General features: G+C 38.0%; 1 protein-coding gene across 1 annotated transcript in view; it reads right to left on the bottom strand.

Moving 5' to 3' along the window:
- Positions 1-20467, bottom strand: part of PCYT1B (phosphate cytidylyltransferase 1B, choline) — a 159314-nt gene extending 138847 nt beyond the window's left edge. Inside the window, exon 1 of the mRNA XM_077144971.1 lies at positions 20349-20467. Coding sequence (XP_077001086.1) covers positions 20349-20420 — 72 coding nt within the window. The 5' untranslated portion in view covers positions 20421-20467. The remainder of the gene's footprint in view (positions 1-20348) is intronic.
- Positions 20468-20852: the final 385 nt, after the last annotated feature.

Below are 20852 nucleotides of genomic sequence, written 5' to 3'. Positions count from 1 at the left end.
AGAAATAGTACACTAATGTGACTAAAACTCCTTAATGAAGACTTTCCTGAATAATTAACTCAGCCTTTCTTCTTCCTACCGAACAATACAGGTTATTAAAGACATGCTCAAGAGAAATCATTCAAAATGTGATTACTCTAGCTCTGTGACCCTAATTTGTTATTCATTTCTTTATGACAAAAGAAATCTGGGTAGTGTTTTTATTTTATTGCCTTTGAGTTTCAAATACCAAATTTGAAGCAAGCACTGATTACCTTCTTAATTAATAGACTGTGAAGGCAGGGCATCACTTTATTAACTAATGGGATGTACCATCTCCCGACAATTCTGCGGTGTTTATTCCCGGCTGTTATGCCAATGGATTCGGGTCGGGATGAAGGGGATTCAGGTGGCTGCTCCCCAGCAGATTATTTCTCTTGTTAAAATAGCCCGTCTCTTTAGATGAAGCCTGCCTACCATGTCATCATTAATGAGAAACCATTATGCATCTGTCCCCCACCCCCTTTCTAAAGTCAGGATTATTGGAGGTCAAGATCACAGCCATATGCACTGAAAGAGTTAGGTTAATGGTGGTGAAAGCTATGTGCTCAACTGGTAAAGAGTAGTAAAACCATTTCTGCAAGGTGTGTTGTGTGGTTTTGGAGGAAGTGGGGGGAAATGTTTGAGAAGAAGAAAAAGCAGGAAAAATCTCTTTACTGGGGGTGGAATGGCTTAAGGACCTATAATATGGTTTCTATTTCTGTGTTTCTCCCTCGCCCCCACTCCACCCCCTCCCTGAAAACTGTCCCACCTCACTGCCCAGGGAATTGGGTTGGGACAACCTGATTAAGAGAGCTAAGCCACTGCCTGTTCAATGGCTTCTCAGATTTTCATATTCCCTCTTTCAGGAATTAAAACTAAGAGATAGACACCAAATGGGTCAAAGCTGAGTGGTGTGTAGAGGATTAGATAGTGACTATGTCCACAAACAACCCCTTCTGAGGGCCTCTGAAAGCTGCCCGGGTTCCCATTCTTGAAAAGCCCCACTTTCCAGCTTTCTGTGGATTCTCATTAGATACTCTTTTGCCTTCCAAAAAAAAAAGAAAAAGAAATCACCGTACTGAGAAAGCTAGCTTAGTGGGTCTGCTTCTTGCAACCAAACAATGTATTATTGAGACAGATGTGTACATCCCCACTGAGAGATGAGACTAATGTGAGAAAATGAAGCTGAGACTCATCTAACAAGGAAAGACCATGAAACAGTCACACATGCCTCAAAGGGCCAAGGATGATTCTGTTCCCCAGAAAGCAGCTCACAGAAAACTCTCTATTAGTTCTAGATATACCACCCTTCCAATATTTTCGTTTACAATCGTGCAACTCCTTCTGTGTTATTGTGTCGAATCATTGTTCATCTCCTAATGTTACCAGAATTTCATCTGAAACCTTGATTTTTCTCTTTTGTACTGTTAACCCAGTCACCCACCAGAGATTTGGGAAGAGGAGTTCACACCCCCAGGATCCACGTTCTTTTATCATCTTCAGCCCACTCAGACTGGCGTCTGCCTCCACTACGCCACTAAAATTGAGTAATGTTTTCATGTAAGTGTTTTTTAGCTGCTCAGTTAAGAGGATCTTTTAGTTAACTGGGAGCAATTTTTCCTGCACCCCAGGAGCTATTTTACGATGTCTGGAGACATATTTGATTGTTACAACTTAGGGGATGCTACTGTCATCTAGTGGACAGAGGCCAAGGATCCTGCTACACATCCTACAAGGCATAGGACAGCCCTCCATTACAAAAAAAATTTTCTGGCACAAAATGTCAATAGTGCCAAAATTGAGAAAGCCTGCTTTGGGACAAAGATGGGTCTTTGAGACGAATACAATTAAAAGTGGGCAAAGGATTTGAACAGATATTGCTCCAAAGATACATAAATGTCCGACAAGCATATGAAAAGATGTTCAACATCATTAGCCTTTAGAGAAATGCAAATCAAAACCACAATGAGACACGACCTCATACCACTAGAACGGTTCTTACTAAAAAAATGGAAAATAAAAAGTACTAGGGAGAATGTAGAGAAATAAGAATCCTCATACACTGCTGGTGGGGATGTAAAATGGTGCAGCCTCTGTGGAAAACAGTTTGATGGTCCCTCAGATCATTAAACACGGAAGTCCCATATGACTCAGCAATTCCACTTGTAGGTATATATGCAAAAGAATTGAAAACAGTGACTCAAATAGATATTTGTGCACCAATATTTCTTGCAGCATTATTCACAATAGCCAAAAGGTAGAAGCAGCCCAAATGTCTATCAACAGAGAAATGGAAAAACAAAATGTGGAAATGTGGTATATACATGTATTAGAATATTATTCAGCCACAAAAAGAAATGAAATTCTCATACCTGTTACAAAATGGATGAATTTTGAGCATATCATTTTTTTTAACTTTTTAAATAGTATAATATAACATATATACAAAGCAAAGAAAGAAAAAAGCAATAGTTTTCCAAGGACTCTTCAACAAGTAGTGACAGGGCAGATCCCAGAGTCTGTCATGGGCTACCATACCATCATCTCAGATTTTTCCTTCTAGCTGCTCCAGAATATAGGAGGTTAGAAGGAATAAATACTTTTTTTATCATCACAATACACTTTTTTCTTTCTTTTTTGTGAAAAATAACATATATACAAAAAAAGCAATAAATTTCAAAGCCCAGCCCAGCAATTAGTTGTAGAACAGATTTCAGAGTTTGGTGTGGGTTACAGTTCCATAATTTTAGATTTTTACTTCTAGCTGTTCTGAGGTACTGGAGACTAAAAGAAATAGCAATATATTGATTCAGCACTCACTCATTTGTTAAACCCAACCTTCTCTGTGTAACTCCACCATCACCTTTGATCTTTGTTCCACTTTTTAGGGGTATTTGGGCTATGGCCATTCTAACTTTTTCATGTTGGAAGGGGCTGTCAATAATATGGGGTTGGGAGATGGAACTAGCTGATGTTCTGGAGAGGCTGGGCCCTCTAGGTTTTAGGACTTATCTGGTCCAGGGACCCATCTGGAGGTTGTAGGTTTCTGGGAAGTTACGCGAGTGCATGGAATCTTTGTAGAATCTTATATAATGCCCTAGGTGTTCTTTAGGGTTGGAGGAATGGTTTTGGTTGGGGGTTGGCAAGTTATGATAGGTAGCAATGTCTAACTGAAGCTTGGGTTTGGCAAGTTATGATAGGTAGCAATGTCTACCTGAAGCTTGCATAAGAGTGACCTCCAGAGTAGCTTCTCGACTATATTTGAACTCTCTAAGCCATTGATACCTTATTTGTTACACTTTCCCCCCTTTTGGTCAGGATGGCATTATTGATCCCATGGTGCCAGGGCTGAGGATATCATTTTGTGTGAAATAAGCTAGATACAAAAGGGCAGATATCGTATGACTCCACTTATATGAAATAACTAGACTATTCAATTCCATAGAGACAGAAAGTAGACTACTGGTTACCAGGGGCAGGGGGTGGAAAGAGGACTGTGGGTTAATGCATAATGGGGGCAGGGCTTCTGCTTGGAGTGATGGAAAAGTTTTGATAATGGATAGTGATGATGGTATTCATCCCACTGAATTGTATGCTTGGGATGCACAAATTGAGAAGAGAAATTTTATGTGGTGTATGTGTTACCACATTTTAAAAAGAGAGAGAGACACTAAAGAGACAATGGCAATTAAATGCAATATGTGATCATGGACTGGATCTAATAACAGAGGAGAAAAGACCCAAAAGGACATTATTGGGACAATTGAAAAAAATTGGAATATAGACTTTGTGCTTAATGACAATGTTAAATTTCTTGACCTTGACCTTAACAATATCCTTGTTTTTAGGAAAAGAACATGGAAGAATTAAATATTCAAGGACTATGATGCATGCAACCTACACAAATGTTTAGAAAATGATGATGATGATAATAATAATAGATAGATAGATGATGGATAGATAGAATTATATAACAAATGTGGCAAAATGTTAAAAGTTATTAAATCTGGGCATCTGGGTAGAGGCTATACTGAAGTCCTAATAAACATTTTTTAGAAAAGAAGGAATGAAGTACTAATACCAGCCTTGAAAACATATGCTAAGTGAATGAAGCCAGGCACAAAAGATTTATATGAAATGTCCAGAATAGGCAAATCCATATAATAGTGGATTAGCGGTTGCCTAGGGTTGGGGATGTTAGGGGGCAGGGGGAATGGGGAGAGATTGCTTATGGGTATGGAATTTCTTCGGGGGTGATGAGAATGTTTTGGAGTTAGTGGTGACGTTTGCACAACTTTGTGAATATACCAAAAACCACTTTAAAATGTGAATTTTATGGTACATGAATTATATCTCAAAAAAATTAAATTAGCTCCTACCACAAAGTAGGTGCTAGGTAAATAATGTAGTTGACCTGAGGCATGGAAGACAGACGCAAAAATATTTCCATCCTGCTCTGATTACTATTACATTAACACTTTATGTCCAAAGAGGAACAGTAGTGATTTCCCTTAAGTAAACTCCAAGTTCCTCAATCTGCAGGATTAACCCATGTTTTTCATTTCCTCTTAGAAGTCCTAAGAGTGCTCTGAATGCTTCTGACAAGTAGATAAGGCATCAGGTAGAATTTTTTTTTTTTTTTTTAACAACTGTTGGGATCTATGGCATTGTCAGTTTTTAACATTTATTATATAGTCTCTGCAATAGTTAGTTTCCTAGGTATTGATGTGTTCAAGAAGATAAAAATGTCAGCAGAGGGGGCACAGGTGGTTCACTGGTGGAATGCTCACCTGTCATGGGGGAGACCTGGGTTCGATTCCCAGACCATGCATTCCCTCCCCCCCCCCCCCCAAAAAAAAACAACAAAATTCAGCAGAGACCTTAATACTTGCTCAGGAGCTTGACTCCTAGCACCTAGATGACAGATAGTAAGAAATAACACTCTTTTATTTAATCAGAATGTTATCTTAAAGGAAGTCTGTGACTAAATACTATAGTATACTTTTAAGTCACTGCTAAATGATGATGATGGTATACTTTATGGAGTTGATAAGCTTTCCCATTGTCTGGCAGGAAAGATCTGTGTATTTTACTACAGAACCAAGGAGACTTTTGGTCCTTTGTACATCTCTAAGCTTTGTTCTAGTCCCCACACAGAGATTTCATCTTATGTTTTTGGCCATATTGAGAATTGGGTGTGAGAGTGGAGATGGATTCGCAAAATGTCATACCAAAAAGCCATATTCACTTTTAGGGAATATTTTATTGATGATGAGTCATGAACATGTTTTGTTTGGAGACCAAGGTTGGCACCATTCAGTGATGAACAATTTTCTTCATATGCTAGAGGGAAAATGTGTGGGTCTGTATTGCTGATTTGGGCTGGTCCTCCGTGTATCATTTTTTTTTCTGTCTGTTGCAGTTCGCGCTGTCATATTGCGGGTGCTGGAGTGAGGGACCACACAGTGAAGCCTGTGAAGCTGACAGTTCACTCTTGGGCTTTTAGCTGTTTTTTCCACCCTTGCATAATACAAGCTAAAACATGGTTTCATTATATTTATGTTTAACATAATTTATTATTAAATTTCACACATGTTGTCACAACACATTGCTGGGGAAATTAAGTATATTTTGTGTGAGTCCCACTGGGAGAGGACTCTTGGAAGCTTATACCTAGCTTCCTCCAGACTTTTGCCTCACGTACATTTTCCCTTTGGTAATTTTGCTTTGTATTCTTTTACTATAATACATTTTTGCTGTGACTGTAATTATATGCTGAGTTCTGTGAGTCCTCTTTTTTTTTTCTGTATGGACAGGCACCGGGAATCGAACCCGGGTCTCTGGCATGGCAGGTGAGAACTCTGCCACTGAGCCACTGTGGCACCACGCCTTGTGAATCCTCAATCCTGTCACAGGGATCCCTAACATAGTAACTCTAAATAAGCACTTTAAAATAACTATAACCACAATACCATTATCATACCTAAAAAATTCACAATACCTTAATGTCATCAAATATCAAGACAGCATTTACATTTCTAATTGTCTCATAAATGTCTTAATTTTTCTTTACAGTTTGTTTGAATCAAGGTTCAGATATTGTAACTGATTGATACCTCCTTTAAGTCTATTAACCTATAACTTTCCCTTTCCATCTCTCTTTTTTTCCCTTAATTTGTTGTTGAAGAAACTGGGTCATTTGTCCTGCAGTTTCCCACAGTCTGGTTTTTGTTGATTATATTTCTATGGCATAGTTTAACATATTGCTCTGTAAATTGCTAGTTGGCTCTAGAGTCTTCTTGTGAGTTTTTAAAAGACCAATGCTTTCCTGTGTCCTGAGGATATAATTTAATTTCCATTTGATTAGCGTTTACTGGGCACTTTGAGGTACTTGGATAAAATGGGCCCCAACAGTAAATATCTTGTTTCATTAGCCTGAGACTAGATCTTTTGACATTTGGAGTCTTACTCATGGAACTTTATAGAATCCAATCCAAGTACATGGCTTAGTGTTTAATACCTATCTTTCAGGTACTAACTCTGGCAGAGTTCCCTGAGTTCAAACCAGTGCCATGGTGACCAGATGTTATAGGTGGAAATATAGTTTAGATTATTAGTGTGTCTTATTTTTTTAAACTCTAAAACTTAAAATAGAAAACCCAAGAACCCACCATTTTTAAACTGTGGATTCCAACATACATTAATTTGCTATGCAAAAATAGTCCTTTCACTACCTCATAACTAAGTTCTAATTAATAAGTTACTAAGCTACTCTTAATTCAACTCTATAGGAATAATCCAATGTAAGAGTCCAGTATAGTTATTATAGGTCATTTTTGGAGATGTGCTTTTTCTTAATGGCTGGATGGTTGCATATTTAATAACCACTTAAAATATAGATGTAAACATTTTGTCTCCTTATTGGAGAATCTTCAGAAGGATATTATCTTAGTAGTGGGGATAAAGTATTCCTAGACTAAAGGCTGCTTTGAATTTGTCCTTAAAAAGCTTAAAAGCAAAGCTTGAAAGGATTCAAGTGATTCCAAGTAACTTAGCTGTGTGCCACAACACAACCTAACACAATTTAAAGGAATACAATAGTACCCAGCAACAATGTTCAGAATCCAATTGAAATTCACCATACATTGATTTCAGTCCTTCGAAATTTGTTGAAACTTGCATTATGGCATAGCATATGATCTACATTGGTGAATAATCAATTTGGTAAATGGTCTATTTTGGCAAGTGTTTCATGTGCACTTATAAGGAGTGTATATTGTGCAAATGTTGAATATAGGGATTTATATGTGTGTATTTGGCCAAGTTAATTGTGTTGTTCAAATATTTTATCCCTTACTGATCTTTATCTACTTGTTTTATCAGTTACTTAGAGTAATGTTTTAAAATATTCAATTCTGGGGAGGGGGGTGCAATGGTAGTTCAGTGGTAGAATTCTCACCTGCCATGTGGGAGACCTGGGTTTGATTCCCGGCCCAACAAACAAACAATAAAAAATCAAAACGAGCAAAAATTCAACAAATGGTGCTGCAATAAGAGGACACTCACATGGAAAAAGAATGAAACGTGACCCCTGCCATACAGCATACAAAAAAAAAATCAGTTATGACATCGAACTTGTCTATTTCTTCTTTCAGTTCTGTTAACTTTTGTTTGATATAATGTGAGGCTGTGAAATTAGATGCATACAATGTTAGGTTGTATCTTCTTGTAATGTTGACCCTTTGATTATTATGAAATGATTCCCTTTAGATCTCCTAATACTTGTTGCCTTAAAGTCTAGCTTCCATGGCATCAAAATAGATATATGATGAAACTTATCCCCAAGAAAGGATAAGCTAAGCCTACTTAAAATTAGTCCTAAGAGTCACCCCCAGAGAACCTCTTTTGTTGCTCAGATGTGGCCTTTCTCTCTCTCAGCCAACACTGGCAAGCACACTCATTGCCGTCCCCCTCTCTACATGGGACATGACTCCCAGGGGTGTAAACCTCCCTGGCAACCTGGGACAGAAATCCTACAATGAGCTGGGACTCAGCATCAAGGGATTGAGAAAACCTTCTCGACCAAAAGTGGGAAGAGAGAAATGAGACAAAATAAAGTGTCAGTGGCTGAGAGATTTCAAACAGAGTCAAGAGGTTATCCTGGAAGTTATTCTTATGCGTTTTATAGACATCCCCTTTTTAGTTTAAGGTGTATTAGAGAGGCTAAAAGGAAGTGCCAGAAGCTGTAGAGCTGTGTTCCAGTAGCCATGTTTCTTGAAGATGATTGTATACTAATATAGCTTTCACAATGTGACTGTGTGATTGTGAAAACCTTGTATTTGATGCTCCTTTGTAAAAAATATGGATTAAAAGTAAATAAATAATAGGGTGAACAGATTTTAAAATAAATTTGGTAGATTGAAATGCTAGTGATCAATGAAACAGAGTGGTAAGGGGTATAGAAAAAAATAGGGGGAACAAAGGTTAAAATATATTGGATAGTTGGAAATAAAAGTGTTTTCAATGAGAGGGAGGGATAAGGGATGTGGTGTGTGTGAGTTTTTTCTTTTTATTTTTTTCTGGAGTGATGCAAATATTCTAAGAAATGATCATGGTAATGAATATACAACTATGTGACGATATTGTAAGCCACTGATTATACACCAAGTATGGAATGATCATATGTTAAGAATGTTCATGTTTGTATGTTGTTTTGTTTTAGCAATAAAAATATTTTTAAAATTCTATAATTTTTGAAAAAAATTATAATGAGTGGAAAAGAAGAAAAAACCTAAATGTAGGAACTAAAATTATAAAACTTTTAGAATAAAGCTTAGGGGTATATCTTTATAACTTTGGATTGGGCAATAGTTTTTTAGTAAGACACCAAAAATATAAGCAACAAAAGAAAAAAGAGGTCCAATTGGATTTCACCAAAATTAAAAATTCTTGTATATCAGAGGACACTCTTTAGGGAGTGAAAAGAAAATCCATATAATGGAAGAAAATATTTGCAAATCATATATCTGATAAGGTACTTGTGTACAGAATATATAAATAACTCTTACAGTGCAACAACAAAAAGGCAACCCAATTTAAAAATTGAAAACACATTTCTCCAAAGAAGATATACAAATGGCCAGCAAGCACATGAAAATATGCTCAACATCATTAGTCATTAGGAAACTGTAAATTAAAACCACTTTATACTCACTAGAATGGCCATTTAAAAAAAAAGGAAAATAACAAGTGTTGGTGAGGATGTGGAGCAAATGGAACCCTCACACATGGCTGGTAGGAATGCAAGAGGGTGCAAATGCTGTGTAAAACAGTTTATCAGTTTCTCAAACAATTAAACATAAAGTTACCATATAACCCAATAAATTCCACTTTTAGGTATATAGCCACGAAATTGAAAACAGAAGTTCAAACAAAAATTCATACATGAATGTTCATAACATCGGTATTCACAATAGCCAAAAGGTGCAAACAACTCAAATGCCCATCAACAGATGAAGAATAAACAAATTATGGTATAACTATATAATGGAATATTATTTAGCCACCAAAAGGAACGAACTATCCTGCCATGCCGGCAACCTGGGTTCGAGTCCCAGTGCCTGCCCATGTTTAAAAAAAAAAGAAAGGAATGAAGTTCTGATCCATGCCACAACATGAACTTTGAAAACATTATCATAAGTGAAAAAAGCCGGACACTAAAAGGTAAGTATTAGTGGGTGCTAGGGGCGGTGGGGGGCGGGGGGGCAGGAGATGGGAAATGATTGCTCAATAGGTATGGAATTTCCACTTGGGGAGATGAAAAAGTTCTGGAACTAAATAGTGGTGGTGGTTGCACAATATTGTGAATGAACTTAATGCCACTGAATTGTTCGTTGGTTAACTGTTGTTAAAGATGGTAAATTGTATGTTATGAGTATTTTACTACAATTAAAAAATGTTATCTGATTAAAAAAACTAAGTAGGTGAACTTTCTCTTTGCTTTGCACAATATAATCTTTTTCCATCCCTTTTCAACTTTATCTGTGACCATATTCATAAAGTATATCTTTTGTTAACAAACAAAAAACCTTATGACTGATATTCCCTCTATCTGGTGATGGGCAGATGAATAAGAAAATATGTATGAAAAAAACAAACAAATAATGGTGGATAAGGAGTATGGAATGTTTTGGGTGTTCTTATATATTTATTTATTTTTGGAGTAATGAAAATATTCTAAAATTGATTTTGGTGATGAATGTGCAACCATAAGATTATATTGTGAGACACTGATTGTATACTTTGGATGATTATATGGTATGTGAATATATCTCAATAACATTGCATAAAAAAAATCACCATGCATGCAAAGGAGCTACATAGTCTAGTAGGCATCTACCCAATGCCTGGGTACCTTTGCTCCCACCAGTTGATTTATACATTTTCCAAGAGTTAACTGAGCTTTTTCCCAAACCTATTTATGCCCATTATACTTGTCGCTGTAATTATATAATTTAATTAGATACTATGCAAATTGATAAAATTGCAGAAGAAGAAGAGTTGCTTTTGAGTAAACTAAATAATTATTTTTGAAAAGACAAGATATAGGCAAGTTGCTTTTAAAAATTGCCTTTAAATTAGGTGTGGGCAAGAACTCTTTTTATGGTTATAAAAGAGAGGGGGGACAAAATCATAAAAAAAAAAATCTAGGATTCGTCACCGAGGGTGTTGTGAAAGTACCTTAAAGTTTTCACTACGTTTAGAATAAACCAAAAATGGAAATAATAGACAATGCATACTTGTCTGACTAATGAAAAATAGACAACACAGAGCTCTAATCAGTGGCTCAATCAATGGATTGGCAAATTAATAATATATTTATTTTAAATTGAAATAAAATGTTTAATGTATGTATTTATCGTTTTTTGAACGAGTTCCCATTATAAGCATTTTTTCTCAATTAACTGACTACAGGCTCCTATTGCATAGGATAAGAAGGCTTCTATTGTGCCTCTTGGTGATTATAACTCCTGGCTTGTATAATGGAGAAAACTATATCATGCTCTTTTATTAATTCTCCATTTTTGTCTTGAATTCTTTGGACGTCATTGAAGAAAGTCCTCCAATTGCCATACTAAGGAAAGCTGTGGTAGTCACATGGAAAAGAATTTATGGGATACATATGTGTACAAGTCTTACCCATCCCTCTTGGAGGCTGGTCCAGCTCTTGCCCATCCCTGGGGAGACTGAGGAAGAGTTAGTGGAGGGTGAATCTGCTGTGATGTTTCTAAGTAGGTCTGGCCTGGGTTTCAGACATCACAAACCTAGAAGTCTGGCAGCGTTTGGGGCAGAGAAACTTGTAGAGTTTGTGCAAGCTGCGGAATGAGATATGCCAGAAAGGGAATGGCTTTTAAAAGGGGGAATTTATTAAGTTGCAAGTTTACGTGTTCTAAGGCCGTTAAAATGTCCAAATTAAAGCAAGGCTATAGAAATGTTCAATCTAAGGCATCCAGGGAAAGATACCTTGGTTTATGAAGGCCAATGAAGTTCAGGGTTTCTTGTTCAAGTGCAAAGTCACATGGCAATCATGGGGTCTGCTAGCTTTCTCTCCAGGCTTCTTGTTTCATAAGGCTCCACTGGGGGGGTGTTTTCCTTCTTCATCTCAAAAGGTCTCTAGCTGCATGGGCTCTAAAGCTTTTTCCACACTGGTTCCCTCTTTTTTTTTTTTCTTTCTTTCTTTTTTTTTTTTTTTGACTTTTTTTATTGTATAGTATAGCATATATACAAAGCAAAGAAATAAAAAAGCAATAGGTTTCAAAGTACTCTTCAAAAAGTGGTCACAATATAGATCCCAGAGTTTGTCATGGGCTACCCTGCAATCCTCTCATATTTTTCCTTCTAGCTGCTCCAGAATATAGGAGGCTAGAGGGCTTAAATACTTTTTTATCATCACAATCGACTTTTTTTGTGTGTGAACAATAACATATATACAAAACGCTATAAATTTCCAAGCACAGAACCACAATTAGTTGTAGTACATATTTCAGACTTTGAAATGGATTACAATTTCACAATTTTAGGTTTTTACTTCTAACTGCTCTAAAATACTGGAGACTAAAAGAGATATCAATTTAATGATTCAGCGTTCATATTCATTTGTTAAGTACTATCTTCTATGTATTATTCTACCATCACCTTTTATAGTTTCATCCGTCTCTTTGGGGTTGTTTGGGCTATGGCAATTTAAAATTTTTGATATTGAGATGGTCTGTCACTAATATGGGGTAGGGAGATTGAATTATCTGATTTTCTGGAGAGGCTGGGCTAGGTGTCAGGATTTATCTAGACCAGGGACCCATCTGGAGGTTGTAGGTTTCTGGAAGGTTACTCTAGTACATGGAACCCTTGTAGAATCTTATAAATTGCCCTAGATGTTCTTTAGGATTAACTGGAATGGTCCTGGTTGGGGGTTGGCAGGTTATGATAGGTAGCAAGGTCTACCTGAAGCTTGCGTAAGAGCAACCTCCAGAGTAGCCTCTCGACTCTATTTGACCTCTCTCTGCCACTGATACTTCATTAGTTACACTTCTTTTCCCCCATTTGGTGAGGATGGAATTGTTGATCCCTTGGTGCCAGGTCTGGATTCATCCCTGGGAGTCCTCTCCCACGTCACCAGGGAGACCCTGAATGTCATGTCCCACGTAGGGGGAGGGGATGGTTTCCTTTTGAACATAGCTCATAGCATGCAATAGCAGTTTTCCCTCTGTACCCTGAACTTAAACAGTTTTTATACAAGAATCATATCTTTGAAGTAATTCTTACAAGAACTCCTTCATATTTGTAGTGTGAGTCAGTGAGACACGCAAGCCTATACAATCCCTTTCAATCTTGTTCATCTTCAATATGATAATATTATTTATAGACCCACTACAGAACCACCTTCACTCCTATCTATTCCCTTACATTGGAGTTCAACCTCATTAGCTAACGGTTCACCCATCTCTAGCTTCTACGTATCTCTAAGTGCCCTATATTCTATATTAATATTCTCAAGAGAGAATATATTCTCATTATATTATGAGCCTCTGATTATACTTTTGTGTTGGTCATAAAAGTGAAATCATGCAGTATCTGTCCTTTTGCGTCTAACTAATTTCGCTCAGCATTACGTCCTCAAGGTCCATCCATCTTGTCACATGCTTCAGGACGTCATTTCGTCTTACTGCTGCATGATATTCCATCATATGTATATACCACATTTTGTTGATCCACTTGTCTGTTGATGGGCATTTGGTTTGTTTCCTTCTTTTGGCAATTGTGAATAATGCTGCTATGAACATTGGTGTGCAAATGCCTGTTTGTGTCGCTGCTTTCAGCTCTTCTGGGTATATACCAAGTAGTGCTATTGCTGGGTCATAGGGCAACTCAGTATTTAGTTTCCAAAGGAACCTAGTCTTCCATAGTGGCTGTACCATTATACATTCCCACCAGCAGGGCATAAGTGTCCTAGTTTCTCCACTTCCTCTACAACATTTATAGTTTCCTGTTTGTTTAATAGCAGCCATTCTTAGAGGTGTGAGGTGGTATCTCGTAGTTTTGATCTGCATTTTCCTTATAGCCAATGAAAATGAGCATCTCTTCATGTGCTTTTGAGCCATCTGTATTTGCTCCTCAGAAAAATGCCTATTCATATCTTTAGGCCATTTTATAATTGGATTGTTTGTTCTTTTGTTGTTGAGTTGTATGATTTCTTTGTATATACAGGAAATCAAACTTCTGTCTGACATGTGATTTCCAAATATTTTCTCCCATTGAGTTGGCTGCCTCTTCACTTTTTTGACAGTCTTTTGAAGTGTAGAAGCATTTGATTTTGAGGAGTTCCCATTTATCTATTTTTTGTTTTGTTGCTTGTGTTTTGGGTGTAAAGTTTAGGAAGCTACCTCCTATTACTAGATCTTGAAGATGTTTCCCTACACTTTCTTCTGGAAGCTTTATGGTGCTAGTTCTCATATTTAGGTGTTTGATCCACTTTGAGTTCATTTTTGTGTCGGGTGTAAGATAGGGGTCCTCTTTCATTCTTTTAGCTATTGATATCCAGGTCTCCCACGCCCATTTATTGAAAAGACTATTTTGTTCCAATTCAGTGGATTTGGGGCCTTGTTAAAAATCAGTTGACCAGGGCAGGCCATGGTGGCTCAGCAGGCAGAGTTCTTGCCTGCCATGCCAGAGACTCGGGTTCTATTCCCGGTGCCTGCCCATGAAAAATGCTCTTGGCCATTGATATCCAGTTCTTCCACACCCGTTCTGGAAAAGACTATGGGAGGAATGGGAGCCTTGTCAAAAATCAGTCGACCATAGATTTGGTGGTCTATTTCTGCACTCTCAATTCAATCCCATTGATCAATGCTTCTATCTTTGTGCCAGTACCATGTTGTTTAAATTATAAATTATAAAACATTTATAATATGTTTTAAAGTCAGGGAATGTTATTCCTCTCACTTCGTTCTTCTTTTTTCGGATGTTTTTAGCTATTCGGGGTCTCTTTCCCTTCCAGATGAATTTGGTAGTTAGCTTTTCCAAATCTTCAGAGTAGGTTGTTGGAGTTTGGATTGGTACTCTGTTGAATCTGTAGAGCAATTTGGGGAGAACTGGCATTTTAACTATACTTAGCCTCCCTATCCATGAGCAGGGAATGCCTTTTCACCTATTTAGATCTCCTTTGATTTCTTTTAGCAATGTTATGCACTTTTCTGTGTACAAGTCCTTTACGTCCCTCGTTAAGTTCATTTCTAAGTATTTGATTCTTTTAGTTGCTATTTCGAATGGAATTTTTTCCTTAACTGACTCCTTAGCTAGGTCATTGTTTGTGTATAGAAATGTTACTGATTTTTGCACATTAATTTTATACCCCGCCACCTTGTGAATTTGTTTATTAGCTAAAGTAACTTTGCTGTAGATTTCTCAGAATCTTCCAAGTATAGTATCTTATCATCTGCAAATAATGAGAGTTTTATTTCTTCCTTTCCAATTCATATGTTTTTATTTATTTGTCCTGCCTTATTGCTCTAGCTAGAATTTCTAACACAATGTTGAATAATAGTGGTGACAGTGGGCATCCTTGTCTTGTACCTGATCTTAGGGGGAAGGCTTTCAGTCTCACTCCATTGAGTACGATGCTGGCTATCAGTTTTTCGTATATTCCCTCTATCATATTGAAGTAGTTACCTTTGATTCCTATCTTTTGGAGTGTTTTTATCAGAAAAGGATGCTGAATTTTGTAAAATGCTTTTTCAGCATCAATCAAGACGATCATGTGATTTGGTATTAAAATGTTAGCTTCATAAAATGAGTTAGGAAGATTCCTTTTTCCTCAATTTTTTTGAAAAGTTTGAGTAAGATTGGTGTTAGTAATGGTTCCCTCTTAAAGGGCTCCAATAAGCAACCCCACCTTGAGTGGATGGAGACCATCTAATCAAAAGTTACCACCCACAATTGGTAATTATCCATGGGTAATTACAAATCTCCCAGCCAGCAATATTGAATGAGGATTAAAGGATATGGCTTTTCTGGGGTCCACCACAGATTCAAACCAGCACAGAATTAATGATCACAGCATCTTTGTTGCCAGTGTTAATGATAAAGCCAATCAATTTAGAGGCTGGAATCAGGTTGAAGTTGCCTGATCCATGATTCAACATGGAGCCATGCCTGCAAGGCTGGGTTAAAACTCATTCAATCTTCTGGAGGACCTAAAGATGACCCTAGATGGACAAACTCAGGACCCTCCCTGGGCAAAGGAGGATATAGATTAAACAGCTATATTTAAATTCCTCTCTTTCATTCAACAAATATTTACTAAGCACCTACACTATGTCAGGAGCCATGTATCTAAGATGATTGAGAATATATTGTCCAGTAGGACAAATTCTTAAAGATCAAAAATTTTTTTTTTTTAGTAAACATAATGGTACTGTTAAAAATTCTAATCATACACATCTTTGCTTTCAATTATCATTAAATTATCTTTTAACTTCTATGCTTTCATTTATGACTCAAAACGATGTAACTAAGGGAAAGAGATTTGGAAAAATTATTATTTTTCTCTTTGTCCTGGACCATAGTTTCTGATTTGTTATTCTTTTTCTCCTGACTCGTGTATGTGTGCACATATGTGTGTGTGAGAGAGAGACAGAGACACACACACATACACACAGAATTTACAGCTCATGAAAAGACAGAGAACTTTAAAATGTTCTAATAAACTTGGGCAGAATTGAAACAAAGTGTACGTTTTCACACTATGAGGTCTGATTGTGAGAATAGGACAAAATTAAATTTATGCCAGTTCCAACATTTTCTTTACCCCATCGTAGTTGAAAGCTGGCTCTAAGTCCCTGAGAATAAAAAAATCAGTGAAACCAGTAAGATTCCCGAGTTCTCGGCACTGGTCTGACTAAGGAAACACCAGGTTTCACAACAGACACAAGTCCAGCCTCTTGCTCCACATCTTTTTTTTTTTTTCCCATGGGCAGGCACCGGAATGGAACCCAGGTTGCGGCAAGGCAGGGGAGAACTCTGCCTGGTGAGCCACTGTGGCCCTCCACATCTTTTTGAATGCTAATTGCGTTATTTCATCGAGCCAGTGAGGAGTTAGAAGATGCAGGACTGCCCAGGTTTGCCTTAGAGAGCCACAGTAGATGGAGAAGAGCTCTGGTCCACACAGCTTAGTGCACACTGGGGACCCGGATTCAGATGTAACAGGGATGGAGCATGTGCTCCAGTTGTCAATAATTTTCAGTGTGAAAACTATCAAGAGAGTAGCTTATAGTAGATTTTGTATCTGCCAATTGAGTTAAGAGGATGTGTGGCCCTTGGATCAACCCACCATAAGATTTTTGAAGAAGACAGAAACATTTTTGAATTGGCTGAAGGCTGTGCAAATGCATGCTTATTCCTGTAATATTAGGGTTAATGTGTAGGAATTACAGAGAGATGAGTGGAAGGAAGGCCTGATGATGCTTCGGAAGCAAAAGTAAAAATGCAATCTTTGCTTTCCTTTTAAGTGGCTTTAAAAAATGCTTAGATATCTAAACTTGATAAATTTGGAGGATTCTAAATTGCTTAATTCCCTCCAAATAAACTCTTTAATGCGCGTTTACACCTGCTTTTATTACCTTTTCTTTCTTTGTTTATGGTCTGCAGACTAAGGAATTTTCCTTAAAGGAGACAAGAAAGTGACAAATCATATTCTTTTAAGCTTACTGCTAAAGTGAGGAATTGGGTTTTATTTTTGCTAAAAAGCTGTTATTGCTTGGTATGAAAAGTCCAGGCAAGCTGGAAGAAACCACCTCAACTGAGGATTTAGAAATACCATTTAGAAGTGCCATTCTTCTCTTAACTCAAAATTCTATTACCTCGAACCACCACAGTACCTGGCAAATGTGCCCAATAAAATGTTTCAGGACTGCAGGGCTGGACTAATGTCCAGTAGTTGCCAGATCCTCAGGCCAGATCCCACTCTTCCCTCCACTTGAATGCCCAGGAGTAATCTATCTCTCACAAACAGGAAGCCCTGATCTCACCTTGAAGTTTTAGCAACAAAGGCTTGTAAGGAGAAAAGAAGCTGGAGGCAGTTTTCCATTTGAATCAAATGAGAAAATCGGAATCCACCTCACTAAGTGGCATCTTTAAAGAACTGACTTTGTCAGCCAATCAGCAGATATTTATTGAACCCCCAGTATATGCCAGGCTCCACACAGCGCCCCCAGAAACAGAGTGATTCTAGGGAATCACGGGATATAGTGAAAGAAGCGAGGAATTTGGAATTGTATCTTGAGCTAGTAACAAATTCAGTGTGAAAATATTTTATGCTACCAATTTACCTTGTGATCAAAGGGAGAGAGGGAGGTAAATGAGTAGTATAAAATGGTTTTACAGAGAATTTAAAAATAGCAGAAGGGATGCTAGGAAAAACTGGGCTAACCACATTATTTCCTACCAGGGCACCCTAGGGGATCCCCGTTTTAATGAATAAATAAAAATGATGTGTAATCATCATATCCATTGCTTGCATATAAGTGAGTGCTTCTGAAGTTATTTGATGGTGCTTAAAAATCTTTGGTCTCTGAAGTGTGTTTAACAGTTTCCTTGACTCTTATCTATATTATTCATTTGCAGATCAAAGTTAACTTGGTGCTATGCAAATGAGGAGACTTCAAATGAATGAGATTTTACTGTACAATTTAAAATCTGTATTACTTGTAACAGAGCTGCAATATATTTCGAGGACATGTGTCAACAGATCTAAAAGAGACATTATGGTTGAAAGCAGAGTTATCCAAAAGAACTTTCTGTGATGATGGAAATATTCTTTATCTGTGCTATCCATATATATAGCCGCTAGCCACATGTTGACTGTTGAGCAATTGAAATGCAGCTAGTACGACTGAGCAACTGAATTCATCTGCTTTTGAGGATTTGGGGTAGGCCGAAATGATGTTCGGGCATTCTCTTATTTCCAAATAAGTATCAGAGTTAAATACGCGAGACGTGAATAATCAATTCTCTTGTTTGAAGAAAATTTTCATGCTCACAGAGCTCAAAAATATTATTGAATCCCTAATTATCCTCACCTGCCGGTTACAACGCTCGATGGCAATGCTTGTAGCTGTTGGCTGGTAAGCAGTACCATTAGCAATGGTCAGAAACAGTCACATGTCAGCTTGGGGGTTATCAATGTATGGTGCACAAAAGTGCCAGTGGTCAGAAAGTTGAATTTACGGAAGTCGAGGTCAACGGGTATGTGCAAAGTACTTTGAAAACTGCCAAGCGTGGTAAAAAATGTTAATGCAATCACATCTCTATTATTGTTCCAATTAATAATGTAATTCATCTTGATTGCCCAAGAAGGTTAAATAAACCCATTCCATTTCACTAGGAGGAACTGGGGCACAAATTAGCAGGATAGGCTAGGGGTTCAGAGTTTGAGCCTTTTTGTTAAACATAATCAAGGGAAATAAGGCATGTAATGTACTTAGCGGAGGGCCTGCCACCTAGTTAGGATTAATAGTTTTAGCTATTATTATGATAAAAAGTGATGCTATTGGGAGACCCATGAAATTAGAGGCCTTTGTCTACTTTTCAATTAACAAAAGGTATGGGAGTATGGAGTGAGATTTGCACAGATTAAATTCTACATGGCTGGAACCTAGACAGATCATCTCATTTTTCCATTTCTACACCAGTCAAGGACTTGTGAATCGAATTCCTTTGACATCCCTTCAAATCTATTTTTAGAATGAGACATGGATGAATGGGTGAGTGACTAAATAAATGCTCCCCAATTCCTCCATTCCCTCAATAAAGTGAGCTGGTGAAGTTCATGCATGTCTTCAACATGCAAATTTCTCCAAATCTGAGATAACTTGGTAGCAACCAGGGAAGGGGGAAATGGTCTAGCATGCAAGTGCCTGGCGGATGTGGACCCAGATTACTTTGTGAGGCAAATGATGTTTACACCAGCCATCCACAGCCGCTCCAAGGGGCATGGAAAGGTTTTGAAGGAGGATCCTTTGAAGAATGCTGGGACAGGAAATAGCAGGGCTGATATCCTCCTGATGCCTGATAAACCACTCTCAGGGGACCGTGTCACACTGGCTTTGCTGTTAAGCAGAGAAATTACGTCATCGCTGGGAAACTTCCCATGGCCCTAAATCACTTCTCCACATCATCCGGAGTCCCTCTTAGCATTTTGCCCCACTGCCCAAACTTTCTCCATCTAGAAAGCACTTGGTTTTAAAATGCACATTCCCCTGGACGCCAGAAAGCAAGAGCAAAAACAAAAACCATATGAAGTGTTCTCACTCATGGGATGACTGCATAGCTTGGAATTCAGAAATGGATGTTCTTGTCAGGACTTTGTGGCATTTCTATTAGGAGAATTTTTCATTTTATAGGCTAGTAGCATAATGAACATTTTGTTAAAACTCAGGCTCCCACAGCATCATTCTTCCCTTGAACCACCTACATTTTCTCATATTTATTTGACTTTTCTTTTTTTAAGAAACAGAATTTGTTCCTGTCATCCAACTCTATTCAGAGAGCTTGCAGACTCAGTAAGGAGATAAGCAAATAGCGACCACAATATTTCATTTTGATCACTTTAAGTTGGAGAGAATAATGTTTCCATTTTTAGTGTGACTTGATGAATTAGCACAGGTCCAATACACTCTTAGAGACATAGGACTTTGCTTTTTGAACCTCCTTTGATATTTAAAGAGGTGACAAAACAAAATGAAACCAAATCAGTAAGAAAGCATCTAAATTACCTTGCGCCAAAATTTGGGAGTGCAATTGTCGCGGGTCTCCTCTTTCATGGTGCGTCCCTGGTGGCCCACCATGTCTGCTCCTGATCTCCTCTCCCTCTTCTCTGGGGGCCTCTGAGTCAGAGGGTGAGATTTTCGTTTCTTGTGCCCAGAGCACTTGACCAAAGGTCAAGCCCGCTCTCTGTGCCCTGTGCTCGAAGATAAACCCGGAGGAACTAGCAGCGTCCCAGTTTTTGGATAAGCAGACATCCAAGTTGCTGGGCGCTCTTGCTTTATGCACCACAAGCCTCCTCTTGTCCCCTCTTGGCTGTTGTTCATTGACAATTGCTGTGCTCCGGACAGGCGCTAGGATGGCCTGTTGTGCTGGGACAGGCAGGTTGGGGTGAAAGCTGCACTTGTGAAAAAGCCCATTGTTTAATCTACCCTGTCCCTCACTGGAGCTATGGCAACAAATTCCGTTGGTGAATTAACTATGTCATTGTGTGCCGGCTCAACCGATTATGCTCC

This window comes from Tamandua tetradactyla, chromosome X, assembly GCF_023851605.1.
Source record: "Tamandua tetradactyla isolate mTamTet1 chromosome X, mTamTet1.pri, whole genome shotgun sequence".
Taxonomy (NCBI): domain Eukaryota; kingdom Metazoa; phylum Chordata; class Mammalia; order Pilosa; family Myrmecophagidae; genus Tamandua; species Tamandua tetradactyla.
Note: the sequence above shows the minus strand (reverse complement) of the source record. Positions and strands in the feature narration are given on the sequence as shown.